The sequence below is a fragment of the Cuculus canorus genome, chromosome 5 (assembly GCF_017976375.1).
Source record: "Cuculus canorus isolate bCucCan1 chromosome 5, bCucCan1.pri, whole genome shotgun sequence".
In the NCBI taxonomy this organism is placed as follows: Eukaryota; Metazoa; Chordata; class Aves; order Cuculiformes; family Cuculidae; genus Cuculus; species Cuculus canorus.
This window is the reverse complement of record NC_071405.1, coordinates 58,937,983-58,954,047: the sequence shown is the minus strand read 5'-3', so window position 1 is coordinate 58,954,047 and position 16,065 is coordinate 58,937,983. Positions and strand designations below refer to the sequence as shown.

General features: G+C 35.4%; 2 protein-coding genes across 8 annotated transcripts in view; one reads left to right on the top strand and one right to left on the bottom strand.

Annotated features, from left to right (window-relative positions):
* The window catches only part of RYR3 (ryanodine receptor 3), a 220,382-nt gene extending 219,033 nt beyond the window's left edge, over window positions 1-1,349 (top strand). For all 5 annotated transcript variants that reach the window (XM_054069060.1, XM_054069058.1, XM_054069057.1 and 2 more), the window contains 2 exons: window positions 357-408; window positions 1,212-1,349. In XM_054069060.1, coding sequence (XP_053925035.1) covers window positions 357-408; window positions 1,212-1,307 — 148 coding nt within the window. In that variant the 3' untranslated portion in view covers window positions 1,308-1,349. The remainder of the gene's footprint in view (window positions 1-356; window positions 409-1,211) is intronic.
* The window catches only part of AVEN (apoptosis and caspase activation inhibitor), a 96,222-nt gene continuing 81,474 nt past the window's right edge, over window positions 1,318-16,065 (bottom strand). For 2 of the 3 annotated variants that reach the window (XM_054069064.1, XM_054069065.1), the window contains exons 3-6: window positions 8,385-8,455; window positions 5,618-5,713; window positions 3,773-4,133; window positions 1,318-2,658 (exon numbers count right to left, since the gene is read on the bottom strand). In XM_054069064.1, coding sequence (XP_053925039.1) covers window positions 2,540-2,658; window positions 3,773-4,133; window positions 5,618-5,713; window positions 8,385-8,455 — 647 coding nt within the window. In that variant the 3' untranslated portion in view covers window positions 1,318-2,539. The remainder of the gene's footprint in view (window positions 2,659-3,772; window positions 4,134-5,617; window positions 5,714-8,384; window positions 8,456-16,065) is intronic. The other variant, XM_054069063.1, reaches the window with a different exon arrangement.

Genomic DNA, 16,065 nt, shown 5'->3' with positions numbered 1-16,065 from the left:
TTCCCACACTTCCAACTTCTCACATATTACCCACAGTAACTTCTTCAAAGGTGAGATGTTGGAACATATGTGTAGAGGAGTTGGCAGATGCCTAATTCAGGTATTGCTCCTAGCACTGAAATGAAGAAAATACTGAACCACGTTTTTCCACTTCTACAGATCTTACATCTGTTGTTAGCACTTCCACACAAGAAATGCTGGAGGATAGAATATTCTCCTTTAACAGAAGCACTTTAGATGCCCAGCAACGCCATTACTTTGGTGGTTGGCATAATCTCCCTCACATGCCCCAGCCTACAAAAATTAGTCAGACATATGTTTTCTGCATTCATACCTGCTTCATGTGCTTGTTTCAGGTTCTTTCTGATGTATCTCATTAACAAGGATGAAACCGAACATACTGGCCAGGTGAGGAAAAATAAAACAATTTATTTTTTCTTTTTAAGATTATCTTTCAATATTGTTATCTTCTCCAGCCTTGTAGCTGTGTACCACCAGGTGGAACTGATGTACCACCAAGGAGTGGAGATGATACCACCCTCCCTGAGAAGACTTGTGCAAGTAAAAGAAAAGGAAGGGTTAAAAAAAAGAGGAGGGGGTGGACTGCAGCAGTGTTCTACCCAGAACCGAACTCTGTTAGAAGTCATTATTAGTAAGATTATTGTCATTTTATCTCTGAAATGAAACCTTGAACTATATCAGTTGTAGTTTATGCCCGAGAGATTTAGTAGTTAAGCTGCTATATTTATAGTATAAATAAATATATGTGTAGAGAGACAGGTAGATGGATGTGTTTCTATGTTTAGTGTTGTTAAGCCCTCAAGGTAAATAAATAAAAAAATAAATAAGATTTAATTATATCTTAAGAAACTGTTATGCAAACACTACAAAAGTACCTCATACTTCAATGTTTTCCAAGCAAACTAAAACATTTTAAATATACACAGACTGTGCATTGGTTTGCTCTGATATAACTACACTGATTAATTTACACTTACACAGCTTTTCTAAGAGGGCCTAAATTTCAGTAGTTCTGAATCAAGAAAAGTGCAGAACAATACTTTTACAAGTGTTCTTGAGTACCAGTCTTTGAGTTTCGATGTCTTCACAGTTCTACTCCATGGTAATAGGCACATGGTTATTCTTAAAAGTTTATATAGAGCATGAGCTGCAGGGTGTCTGTTAAAATAAATACTTTTTATCATTTTCAGGAGTCATTTGTATGGAAGATGTACCAAGAAAGATGCTGGGATTTCTTCCCAGCAGGGGACTGCTTCCGGAAACAGTACGAGGATCAACTTGGCTAACATGATGGAATTATTTATTCACGAACTGTTAAGATCCAGTATACAAAACCCCTCCTTTTCTTTTCACGGTGTAATTTCACAGCTTGTATTTGCTTTAAACGTCTTTAAACTTCAAGACATACATGAAATTTGACACTACTTCATAGGCTTTTTGTACCTACCACATGTGAAACAGGTCTATTGTTGGAATTTTAGTTAGAAAAGAGAAAACTATGCCACAGTAACTGAAGCCTTCCAATTCAAACATGATATGAAATTATAACAACTTTTAAACCACCGCATTAATCTAGTGTTTGGCAGTACAGTTGAAAGGGCTAAAAGGTGTCTTAATTGCACATTTGACTCTTAAGAACTTGAACATCAGAGACATGCCTCAGAAAAAATATTTTAACTGCTGTCCAGTTTTTCCCCCAGTATTTGCTAGTGAACGTACTAAGATACAGCTTGAAAAGCTTTAAGCAGTTAAAAACATTTTCAAACACTTTGTCAACCTTGAAACATTAAGTGCCTTAAAACCTCTGTAGACATAGCTATGCAAACTTTTTATTTATGTTAGTGTTCTAGATGAACCGATCCATTAACTGTATTGCTTTTCTGTCTTTCTGTATGAAATTGCACTTGAAGTTTGTTTATAATACTCCCTTCAATAACAGCTTATTAGATGCTGCTCTTAAAAGAGAGTGTATCAAAATGAATACAATTTATATCTTAGGCCAAAATAAAATGATGTTACACGGTCACCTGCAAGTAGAGGCTGCTAGGATTATGCATTCATTTCTTCTAATAAAAAGTGCCCACTGCAATAAAGTACTACAAACCAAATATTCCCTTTGTTGCCTTTTTCTCTTATTATTCTACAGTATGGAGATGTGGAATCAGGCTGGTGACTAAAAACACGTGTTTGTTGTTCATGCATAGCTTTATTTTAAGGACTACATATAGCAAGTACAAGCTGAAACAACTGTTCTCTTTGTGTGCTGCAGTCTGCATCTTTAGCAAAGAAAATCCTAATTTCATCATAAATTTTAGACCTTTCTAAGTCTTAGTCAATTTTCAATTGCATCTAAATGAATATTGGTTGTACAGAGTTTACAGTGCCAGCAAAGAAAAACAGGCATTTGGCATACTGAACAAAGAGAAACAGATAAAGGAAATAACGAGGAGATAAAGGAGATTCAACTTTCTACTTAATGTTTGATATATTCAGTTATTCACATAAGAAAATCTGAGCTTCAGGAAATCATGCTGTCCAGCCAATCTTCAAGCTCTTCCTCGGTAACATCTTTAGATGCACTTTGCTGTTGCTGTGATCCTGTCCTCTTCTCTTCAGGCATGTCTAGTTTTAAAGTGTCTAGAAAAGTGAGAAGAACAGACATGAAAATCTGGAAACAATTCCATACCAGCTCTTTGTCCTCGACCATTTTGCTTTTTAATGCACAACTCACTCTATTAAACATAATATGTCTTTCTTGAAGAATAGTGAGTCATATTCCAAGAATAGTAACAACAACAAAAAAAATAAAGCAGCTTAATAAGCTCAACCAGCCCAATGTGGCTTCCATCTGACTCAAGGCAGGCAGGGCGTGGTCTGCAGCAGACAGGATATAAGTGATTCCACTGCTGTGAGCTGTTTGTGATCCTGTGTGATGCAAAATTTACTTTAAAGTAGGAGACGAGCAGGAGGCCACAACAGGAGGTCATCTGGCACTATTATTACAGCAGGATATGATACCATATTCTGATGGCCCGGTTTTATTAAGGGATTTACACTATGCTTTGGAGTGGAAAGCCTGACATACCACTGAAATGAACGTGCATTTCAAGATTGTCTTCAGTAACAAGGCTTGCTGTATTGCTTGTGGTGACATCTTACATTCTTATCGATCTTGGGCTTAATTTTTAAGATAGTAAAAAAAATCATACACATAAAATCAGAGATTCATTCTTTTAAAGCATTGTGGACTGAGGAGGAATAGAAACCATTTCCATCCAAACTAGCAAACGGCAGTATAACTTCTAGGAATGCAAACAAAATAAAGAGTTTCTTAATTTTTCTAAAATATGAAAATGTTTGTATGTTTTATTTCCATACTAAAGTTAAGTTAATATTGTAAAACCAACGCTAGTAAAGTTTCAAAGTAGCATTTAAAATGAGCCATCAGAAATACCTGCCAATTCTTTTGTGTACTATTCGCACAGTAAACTAAAGGCTGATAATACTATGTAATGTAATTTTAATGCTTAAAATGAACTGATAATGGTGAAACTTCAGTTAAGTGGGGAGCAGTTACAAAACTGGAAACGAACAAATGGGTCAGAACATAGCCCCAGATAAATGAAATGCAGTACAACAGAGATAAAGACAACAGTACTGGTGACTGGAGAGTCAAGAGTTCAAAAACACCACCAAAACAGAGAACAACAGAAATTCAATAAGGGCATACTGGGGAGAAAAGAAAACTTACCATTTTCCTTACATTCTGTTTTCAGATCTTTCTCACTTGGTAAGTTGTTGGACAGTGCACCTGACACAGGTCTGTTTTCTGTATCAATGGGAGCATCCAGATTTAGGAGGAGATCTAGTTCTTCATCCAAATGGTCAGTCTCTTGCTTTGAAAGTGGATGAGGTCTCTGAAATGGTTCAGCTGCACTTGCCCTAGAACCATTTTTACTTGCAGGCTCTAATGGAGCAACAGAAACACCAACAGGATGAGAGACCAATACCCTTTCACCTTGAACCAGAGGCTGTCGGAACAGAAACTCTCTCCTCTTGCTGTCTTCAGCAATTTTAGATTTCATCTGTGGAAGCTCTACAGGTGTTGATGCCTAAGAGTACAAGAAAGGACTTGAGTTCTTGTAACAATGAACTCTATTTTTACTATTCTGTCTAAACTGGATTGCAATTCATGCTTTCAACATTTGATCATTTAAGAAGGTACAATGAATTTCAGCAGAATGGAATTCAGAAATAAAAGTAAACTAAAGTTACATTGATATAACTACAAAATACAAACTCCTTTTATCCCTTATTACAAAATATTAAACTGTACACTAAACCAGAAAGTTCCATTGTTTCACAAATACTTCTCCTGGAGATTTACTTTCTTTTGTTCTTCTGTAATGAAGTCCCGCCAATGATCTAAATTTTGGACTGACTGAAGTCAGAATTTGCCTAGAAATTTCATCCCATGTTAGGCTTTCCCTCCAATATTCCAGTTTTGAAAGCAAACCATCCTGTAGGTCACTGAAAATCACTTAGCAGAAGTTATAGTGTAGAGCAGTATATTTTAAAAAATAAAACCAAATTACAAAATTATCAAGTAGTGAAATGAGAAATGGCAACTCATTATTTAATCGCGGAACACAGATTCTATTTGTATCAGGATGCTCTGGCATTAATAACACTTCAGCTTATCTGATGACTCATGACCGGTCAGAATGACAAGACAAAGATCAAACGTCAGAACACACACTTTATAACCCTGCCAAGAGTTCTAGTCATAGTCTTTAACTTTTAAGAAGGAAACCACATTTGAAAGTAACAGAAATTTGCAGACTCCCTTAGATACCACATCTGCAGACATATTTGATCTCCCTTAAGAAAAGGCATAGTTGTGTCAGTCACAGAAGCACTACATGCAACTCCAAGAGAAGTAAAATATGTTCTGCAAGATTCAGGTTTCTTTTTCCTTGCTTAAGCAGATGGATTTTTTGAAATAATTTAATTCTATGTTTGTCTCAATGGTCCATACATAAGTATTTTCTTTTTCACAGCCTGAAGAAACATTTTTTTCCTAATATTCTCTTGCTTTTGTTTTTTTTTTTTCACCAAAGCATAAATGACATTTTCTTCACTTGTTTGGTTTACAGTTCTACCTGTTCTAATGCAGATGTAAGCTTGAGTCATGGAATAAGCACATATGTTGATATTAGCTATACAGAAGAGTAAATCACAATTAAAATAATTAACAAGAAAGAATGGAAAGCACTTTCAAAATTTTGGTAGAAGCTTTTCACAGCTGCTAAGACGAGAGGCAAATAAAAAACCAGTGCAATCATTCCAAGTCAAACACTCTGGTACCTGGCTCCAAATCAAACGTGCTGCAGAAAGAAGCATTTTGTTTAAAGCTAACAAAGCATTAAAAGTGCTGATAGAGGGGTATCCTGCATTGCGTGCCATTTGACATGCCAGTCTCGATAAATTTATTTACTTCTAAAATACATTCAACTTCTGTTTGAAAGCCATCATTCTTGCATAGATGATTTCACTTAAAATAGTTGTGTTTTCATGTGAAAATTCACAGCGTTACCTGCACAAGTTCAGCAGCTACATTCAACCTCAGGTGTAGAGGCAGTTCCTGAAGAGCCTGGACCAAAGACTGGCAGTCAACAGAAAGTGCAGATAACTGAAATATAGTTCAACACACAGTACAATTGTATTAATAAAACTGAACAAGTAATTACTTTAATCTAAAAGATACTGTCAATAATTGCAGGAATTCATAGTTTTATATTACACCTGTACAAAGTAGTTTGGCTAAAATACCGTATAAACACCTATAATATAAATAATCACTTAAAGGACTAAAAACAGCATGAAGTTTTAAACAAGGTCTAAATGGAATGTGCCTTAGGAAATGCCTTGAAAATCCAAAGTAGGAAACATTTCTGCAAGTTGACAATGTCATAAGAGGCTTCTCCAACTCAAACATCTTTTAATTTTTGAAGCTTTCTATGCAGTGGGAATCACCATTCTTTATTATGCTGCGAGCATTTTCTAAGCAATCAAACCATGTCACATGTGTTTAGTTCCACTGCATTTAGTGCCTAAAAAACACATACACTTATACTTGTGCTTCCCAATCTTTTAAAATGTTGGTTTGATTACTACAAAAGCAACAAACTATAATTACATACACTTCCACGAAGATGACACACAAGAACCATGCTCTGCTGCTGCCTATTTGCTCAAAAGATGAAACTGTCACTTATTAACGCAACAATAACTAAAGTTTCCTTTTTTCTTGCTCCCTTTTTTTAGGGGGGAGGAGGCTGTAAAATAATAAAGCCAAATTAATACAAAATGGATCAGCAATTCACACTGCTCCCCTTTGGGAGTCAACAGGATGGCTTTTGACACCTGCATCAAGAATTAACATCAAAGTCAGAGTGTGTTCCAAGAGCATATTTACAAAACCAAAAAACAAAAAATAGAACTAATGCAATTGCTTCAACTGTTTCTTGTATCCAAATTCTTGTTCTTGTATGCAGTAAAGACAGTAAAAGGACAAAACCACTTAAATATCTGGTGCCTCACATTTTTCTTCTTTACTAGCAACTTTATTTTACAATGGGTTAGTGAACATCAAAGATGATTCATTAGGTATAAATAACCTCAAAAAGTCCTCACAAGCAATTCTTATTGCCCAGAAATGAACTAGAACTTCAGAAAACCCAGTTCTTTTGGCACATATTGAAGATCATATTAATACGACTTCTGCAAGGAAATTGTATGGATCTGGCAACATAAAAAATTGTAAAAAGTCAACTATCAGTGAATAATATTGAAGTGCATTTGGGAAGAGCCAAGTATAAATATTTGCAAAAATATTAATGTAAATGAACATTGCTAACGAAGGTGAAATTAGAGACATGGAAGATGAGGAAAGGCTGTGGATGAAGGAAAAGAGGAGTTTGGAGAAATAATATAATGGAAGAAGAAATTCAGTATCAAACTAGTGATTTCGCTAAAAGTACTGTCTGAATAAAAACAAACAATGATACCGAAACAGTATTTAACAAATTAGAAACAGTTCATGGTAGATGTAGTTATTTGTTCAAGAAATAAGCAGATGCATTATTGCCATTTTTTACTGAAAAATTCAAATGACTATTACCTGTAGATTTTTAAACTGCAGACTGGGTTCTAAAACATTTTTTATTGCATTTTATCAATATAAAATTATGCAAATCCAGATCTATTTCTTATAACCATGAATGATAATATTCTTAATAAACTGAAAGTTTGCTATTGTTCATGTCACATTTCCATTCCATATTTGAAATTGATACTTTGCCATTGCTTTCTTTAATACAAAAATATGGAATAAGAAATATCTAGTCATTCTGCAACTACCTTTATACCTTTTCTCTTAATTTTGTTCCATTATAATCACCTCAATTCAGTTTGCAATAACTTTTTCTAAATAATGTATAGACAGGCAAAGAACTGGAAACAGATGAGGCTAAGAGGCAAAGGCATGGAATCTGGCAAAGTGGATTTGAGATGAAAATTAGACTTGGATCCAGCTTTCAGGGAAAAACAAAGATGGGAAAGAAACAAAAACAAGATACCTGTCTGAGGACTAGAGACAATGTGCTAGATTGGATATGCTAGGAAACCATCTCTACCAGGCTTCCCGAATAAAATAAGAAATAGAAGGAAGAGAAATGGTGACTAGTACAATAAACCATTTAAAACTGACATAACAACCGTGAGACAGTCACAGCAATAAATTGGGATGGGGCAGGAGAAATGGCTACAGTTTGGTAGGGACAGAGGTAGAAGGACGTGCCCACCCCAACACACTTCACAATGAGTAAGAGCGCTGCACTCTCATCAGAACTGTGCGCTCTCATCACCAGCAGCCAGAAGAATATTTATGCAATCCACTGGCAACATGCTCACAATGGCTTTTAGCCGTTCAGAAATGAATTAATGAGTTCAAACCACCTATATGTCATAATGAAAAGCCTATGAGGAAATTACGAAGTTAATATTCTGGATACTGGTATCTTGCGCACTAGGTGCGGGCGGAACTGATAAGAAAAAAAAACACAGTTTCCCTTATTTTCCCTTCAGTGGATGGATTTGACTGCTCTTTTCTTGCAACATTGCTTAAAAACCTAGCCTGCTGCTTTGATTATTTTTCATTAGGCAAACAAAAAAGGACAAGACCCAAAAGCCTCCAGCATCAGAGATGAAGTAATAAAAATATACAGAATAGAAAGCACTGCCTAAGTATTCTTTGCCAGGAAAACATCCACACAAACTCATTTGAATGATAATTCTGTTACCTGCTTACGGCATATGCTTTCCCTCTCCCATTCTTTCTCATCTGCAAATCGGAACTGTGCAAAGGAATCACCTACAGAAAAGAAATAAAAAATAGTTTTCATTTTTTAAAAAATAACAAGCTCCCTCTCCCTGAAGTTCCCAACCCTAAAGAAGTAAATTCAATCCATAAACGTTACACCTTCAAGAAATTTGCATTTAATGCTGCTTGTATTCACAAAGTACCGTAGAAAGATCTTTTAATCTCTTATTCACAAAACAGTACTGAAAAAGGTAAACGATTCAAAATGAAACAAGAAGGTGCTAGATGCCATGTAAACAAGCAAGATTTTCATTGAAAAGTCTGATTTAGACAAAATAATATATACAGTATTCACAAAGAGCATTTTTATGAGCAGCTTTGAATGTGCTGTAGACAGACCTTCTCTATCAACATGCAAATCTCTCCTAAAATGGATTATAAATGTCCTAAAAATTGGTTTGTACGGGACAAGTAAAGACTTCTGGTCTGGCAAATAAACTTCCTGGACTCTGTTCCTTGAACTAGACCCTGCTCCACCATGTCATAAAAGAAAAAGGTACTGAATCCCAAACTCCAATTCATATTCATAAGAGACTGAATTAAAAGAAAATTTAAATAGACCTCTTTAAGCTACATATATAAACTTTGTTATAAGATCTTCTAACCTCCTCCCACATTCCTCCAATACAGAAGGAAATTCCTCCTACTATTAGGGGTACTTGGATTCTAATTTTGGTTTAGATTCTATTGCAGTACCATGCCAGGTTGCAAAAGACAGGCCTGTAAGTATATTCACTGAAAAAACACACAAGAATTCCAGGAACTCAAAAAAAAAATAGTAAGGTCCGTAACAGAGGAACTATGAAAGATTAGGTTTGCAAGATGATGGCCAAAGGTCCAGAGTAACAGAAAGCAAAGATGTTGCTGATGCAGAGCATGAGACATACACCTCCTTAGACTGGCAGTTCGAGAACAAACAGCTGTTTCAGGAGCTATATTTATAAAAAAAAAACAAAACAAAAACAAAACACCAAAACCAAAACAAACAAACAAAAAACAACAAAACCAAACCACTGTTGATTTATTTTAGGCAGGAGATGAAATTTGATCCTGAGAATTACCCATCACCTGTAAGTCACCAGGATTTAGTCCAGCAGTTAGCTGAGAAGCAACAGCTCATTCTTCCCCAATGTGCTAGAGGAAGTTTTCAACAGCATTACCAACAACCGAGCACCTAAATTTCATCTGGTTCTCAATATCCTAACTGCCATTTATATCTTTGACAATCCCCAAGTCATGCCCTTAATCCTGCATAAAAAAATCCCAACACATAATGTGCTGTCCCCAAAACTGTCTTCTTTTCCATTGCCCTCCTGTCCCCAAAATTCAGAACGTTCAGCCTTCCAGCAGTTTTAACCGTGTTACTACCAGCCAGCTTCTGTTTTGCAAACAGAATGAATAAGCAGCAAAAGAGCATAGTAATTGGCATAATTCTTTGCCAAACAATAAAAAAACGTCCTAACCATCTCCCAGCTTGGCTGTAAAATTTACTTGCCATGGTTTTTTAAAAAATATTTAAAGTGTGTTTCTAATTCATTGCGTTTTATATATGCTTACCGGGTAGACAACGTACTTGTGTACCTGATGCAGCTGCATATACTAATCACATTGCGTACCTGCCAAATCCATCATCGTCACCCTTAGAAGTATTCCAGCAAGAAAGTTTATTTGTACAGATATTTATGACCATTGTGTACGTACCAGTGTGTAGTTCATATAATTTACAAACATCGAGGTCCATGTCAGTTAGGTACGCTCAGCAGCACGGAAAAATAAGATCCTGTCTTTACGTACCTATCTGCATATGCAAATCCTTAGCTTGAACACTCACAATTGACCCACTCTTGACAAATGAACTGCCTTCTTCATTGTGCACAGCACAACAGTAAATAGATCCCTCTGTTTCAAAAACATCTACAATACTCTTAGTAAGTAATAACTAAAGCTGAAAATCAAAGAAATCCAAATGTATTCTTCAGTCTCATGATTTTAAAATGTGCACGAAAATGGGCAAATTGGTTTTAACAGTTCATGTTTTAAAGACTCAATTTAGTCGTGTATTAGCTATCACGGAATGATGGAAGTTTTATTGAAAAATAATGATGTGATTCTCAAAGTCTTCACACTATTAGAATGAAGGTATAAGTATTTTCTTCCAATATCCTCAAATTCCTTCAGTTATTTCTCATGCTGTGTCACAGAGGAAATAAAGAGTTTCTTCTGCTCCTAGAACGGAATAAAATTAAACTAAAGGATTAGTCAAAAGCTTTTTGGTATCTGAGAATCACCAGAAGTAAGGCAGCTAATCAAACCTAGTTCATCAGGCAGCTAATCAAACCTACTTCATCAGGAAAATCCACTAGAATCAAGATCTGGTTTATGATTCTCCAGTCTCACAAAGTTGGTAATAACAGATCCTTGGTTTGATATTGTATTGCTGAAGTAAAGGGTATGAATTAAACTGTAGTTTAAGTAGGCTCTTTAAGTAAGTTAACAAAGCATGCCTTTTAAATGGAAAAGCAATAACTACAATTCACAGCAGCACATTTAATGCAAATCAGGTTAATGAGAATGTTAGTCTAACCAATTATCTTTTCACAAATTCCTTTACCCTGAAAATAACTTCCTTTTATGCCATGAATACTAATCAAATGTCTTGCAATGACTCTAAGTTCCTTCCAACATAAAAACTATTCGCATGAGGAGAAGTATTTTTTATGTTACTTACAAATATTACTTGGTCTTCAAGTACAGAGTAGCTAAAACTAATGCATTCAAGTAAACTTCACACATCATCTTTGGTAATGTTCTTAATAAGCCTTAATATTCTTTATTGCATAAAATGCAACTTTATTGTGAAAGAACAGAAAGAACATATCTAAATCACTGTGCTTTCCTAGCATTTGAATATATTTTAAAGCTAAATAAATTTATTTAAATAAAATGTTTCACAGTCTCATTAGCCCAATTAGCTCTTCATACAAATATTCATTGAATTGCAGAATGAAACAAATGCTACCTGTAACCTGTAATAAATATTTTCCAATCTGTGAAATTATATGACTCTAAAAGCTGGAAAAATTGGGGGAAAAATGGTTTTAAATAGGAAAACTGACATTTCAGCGGAACTGTTTTGTTCATTTTAACCCTTTGATTCATTCAAAACAAAAGACACAAACCAGTTCTGAAGACTGCAGAAAAATGTTCTATAGTCTTAGAGATTTTCAGATAAAATCTCTTTGAAAAAATACTACTGAAGATTTCTTTTTAGAGGACACCTGATGGGGTTTTTTCTCTTACAAAAGGAGACTTACATATGTATACACAAACTCATAACAAATGTTTTTCCAACACTAGGAAATGTATGTTCTGCAAATGTTTTAAATTAATAATTTTATACACATCATGAAGAAATAATGATCCAGATATGATAGTTTTCCCACAATGAGGTAGTATATAATACTGAGAAACAGACTTCTGGAAGACACAAAGCTTCTAAAGATTCTTCAAGGCAGTTCCAATAGCATCACTAATTTCTATTTCTCCTTTTTTTAGTTTCTCTACTTTGATAAAGTGCACACTGTAACTATTATCCCTTACTAAGACTAAGGCTGCAATGTTCTACTTATGCAATTTGCCACGAGCATAGACTCAGTAATAGCAATTTTCAGAATACGAGAACACAAAAACAGAATAAGACCCTGTAAGAACTGAATAGCTATTAATTTTCCTCAGATATTAACACTGATATATTGTAAGTCACTGCAAAGTCTGTCTTTTATCAAGAACATGACAGGTATTTCTAAACAACATGCTTTCACCGCAAATATTTTAGCACAACCTACACTTTTTTCCTCATTCTGCTGCTCACCAGTAGGCTGCACAGCCGTCTATTACAAATTCCAGAAAGTTTATGCGACAAATCAGCACAAAGATTCTAACTACTAGTAGAATTCATGTCTCAAAAAAAAATATTTCAAATAACATTCTTCAATCGATACCAGCCGAAGTTCTTGAGCTCTGTACAAACACACTGACATCAAGGATACTTGTAGCCTTAAGGGCGAACTATAAGATGTATTCGTAATTGTGTTCAAGAAGAAAAATATTCTAAATTAATTCTCTAGCATCGTTATACTTGTAATATTAACTATAATTTAAAAAGTAAATACGTGGACCAAAGAACAGGTCCAAGGATCAAGGCAAAATGATGTCCTCAAAATTCAAAAAGCACTGCAGATAAAGGAATAAGAAGGAAAGATCACTGGAAAGTAGTGCTGCATCTGGAACAAGGAGTGTCTGTTCAGGAAGAACAGAATGAATTTAACATACAGAGGAACTGCAGCCTATGGAAATCAAGATCTGGTGCCAATTTTTCAAATGAGGAGCAGGATGAAGCCAGCAACTGCCAAAGAACACAATGGTTATAAGAAAAAAAATATAGTTTTTTATTAAAAGGTAAAGGTCCACAAGAGTCAGAACAGGAAAACAGAACAAATAAAATTATATTTGGAAAGGTTCACAAAAACAAACAGTAGTACAAATGCTGCTGCGCAAACACCACGTGACTAAGAAATAAGAAGAAACTGGAATGCCTTTAAGCCTTTAAAGCTTCAAAAAGCTAAATGATGACACAGGAATACTGGGAGTAGTGAAAGGAACACTGAGGAGAATGGTGCAATTCCAGCTTGATGTGTTTGATGGAAAAGATATTAGAAACTATAAGAAATTTATTGGATATGTAGATAAACATAATATTTGAGGGAAGAGAAAGCAGAGCATCTGAAAAGGAAAACTCTGCTTCATGATCTAAGGCAATTTCCTGAAAGAAGCAAAAAATCACGCACATAAGCAAGATCTAGCTCATATCATTTACATGTTTCCAAAAGTTTTCACTGATATCCCATTCTTTTTCCCACCTAAGACTTCAGAGCAGCAAAAAGAGGAGGCTTTGTATGAATAAATAATTGCCTAAAAGTAGGAAGGAGTAAATATTCAATCTTCACATTACAACAAACTATCAGTACAGTTCTCTGGGGTCGTATCTGTTTAACCTCTTCACTCAGTTAAAATAGAAGAGAAAAAAAAAGATGAGAAAAATGAAGTAAGTTTGCTGATGATACTCATGGTAACGAAGATGAAGGAGAGCTGTGGATAACGATATAAAAACTTCACAAGATTGAGAAAGCAGATTTTGAAATGGCAGAGGAAACTCAATACTGAAAATTCAAAATGCTGCAATTCCATCCTACACCTAACATCAAATCAAGCCAGCAGGGAATGCACTGCCAAAACTTTATAAGCTGAAGCTAGGTTGTGTGACTCCATGCCATCAGACGGTGCAGATGACCCAAGCTTCCATCCATGCATAGAGGGATACAAGACAAATCTTTTTAAATCCAGACATTAAACACCTGGCTCTGGAAGTCCCTGGGACATAAACTGTTGCAGGTCCAGAAAGTATTTACAAAAGTAGGATACCATATAGCACGCTCAGGTGCCTGACCTTGTGTATCTCCAGATGGTCCTTGAGGCATTTTTGAGGGGGTTTTTTTTGAGGTTTTTTGTTTGTTTGTTTGCTTGTTTATTTTTTACTTGTAGAGCTCTACCTTTCACTTAATCAATTACCTTTCTGCAGAAAAAAAATAGGAAGGGAAAGGAGTAAGTAAAGGAAGTAAAATTTATTTTAAATCTGTGGCTAAGAGTTCTTTCAAGTCAATACACATTTTACATCCACAGAGTGTACAAGGAGACAACTCTACCATATGGCAAACTGCATAGACAGCATCACACAGACTCTCTTTGCTTTCTAATTAACTTTTCCACGTTTTCTTAAATGCACCTCTATTTTTTACATGCAATTTTTATTAAATGCTTACTGATTCTACCCCTTAGAATGCAGAAAAAATGTAAAATACTAGAACAAAAATGCACTGAAGAAAAAAGCGTATTTAAAATTTCACCCAAATACAATAGCCTGATGTGGCTATTCATAAGTACCAGTCCTGCCTCCTCCATTATTCACTTCTTTCCTGGATAAACAATAAAAAGATATTTAAATGTGAGGTTATCAATTTCCCCATAGGTTAAGCTTAAACCGTCATTAAGTATAAGCTAGTCACCTTAAATATTTACATTTTTCCTGATGCTTTATGACATTTCCTAGTGTCATTTTTTTCAGGTCTGAATTTATAACATACCTAGTGATTTTTAATGTCACTGCAACCAGTTCGCTAGATTAGACAAAGTATAAAAATACATAGAGAATATTGGTTTTTGAGAACTATCACTCAAGAGAAATGCTGAAAAAAGGCAAAAATCACCTCATAACTTAATGCATAAATACTCAAGACCAAAGAATTTTTTTCACAGCAACCACATGACATAGTGGGAAGTGAAATTTGTGATTTTCCCTAGGCACGGGGACAGACAACTCTCCTCTGGTTAGAAGCGAAGTAACTCATGTTTGTTCCCAAGACCGGACCCAACAGGGGAAAAAGCAGTGTAATAGCAGAGTTCTTGATTTCCACAGACTAATAAGTTAAGGAACCTAATGATCTGGCCCTTCATGAAGATCCATTTTCCTACAGGACTTTATAGGCATCTAATATCAGTACAGCCTGTGTCCACAGCAGGAAGCACAGCTGAAATTCAGCACTGGAAGAAACAAAGAAATGGCAATGGCAAGGTTCCCACAAAGGGAGACTTACATAATGTCAAACTGCAGGACTCTAAAGAGGAATCCATTTGCACGTGCTGGCACAAAGTACTTTTGAAAGATTCTGGGTTGTAAGTGAAGAAAGAAGAGACAGAATGAAAAGAAGATATCTGAAACATGAGGAACAAGGTTCAAAGAGAACAGAAGCTGGTCATCCAAAAAGAACCTTGATTTGCCTTGCCTATTGGCAGGAACTGTTGTGTGGCAGCCACAGTGAGTGGGCATCAGAGGATGAAGGAGAGGGAGAAGGATGCATTCCTACGGATTCTATTCTTGAGCCCTTGGGGCAGGTGGTCCCTCTAAGCTCACAAAACCAATTCGAAGAGGAAATGAGAGCTCTGATGAACTGTTTGAAGAGATAAGAAACAAATAATTCTGAGGTTAGGACTACAATAGTACCCTTGATTCATGTCTCACGTGATAAAACCTATTAGCAATTCAACATCCTATACTGCTGATCTCTGATATTGTAAGAAGTGAAAAAAAAACTTGCATAATGAATGACACAACTTCTGCAATTTATTCAAGAAGTTTTCATTCTTTCAGAATTACACAAGACCACCAACTTTTACAATGTTTCTAAATCCAAATATAATTAATACCCTACTGTATCAAACCAAACAAGATTTCAAATTTTGCCATATGCTAACTAGATCACTCATTAGAAAACTCAGATTCAAAGCACAGTTCCTGGTCTGAACTTGGCAGAGTGCTGCACCCACTAAACTACCACTTTTTTTGTAGATGGCTTTTTCTCAGTTCTGTGTAGGAACAAGAATGATCTCCCCAATTAAAGTTTAAATAAAACATATGTATTCCAAAAAGGCAATAAACCTTTTACTGTTGTCTAGATACTGCATGTCATTCTAGCTACAAGAAGGAA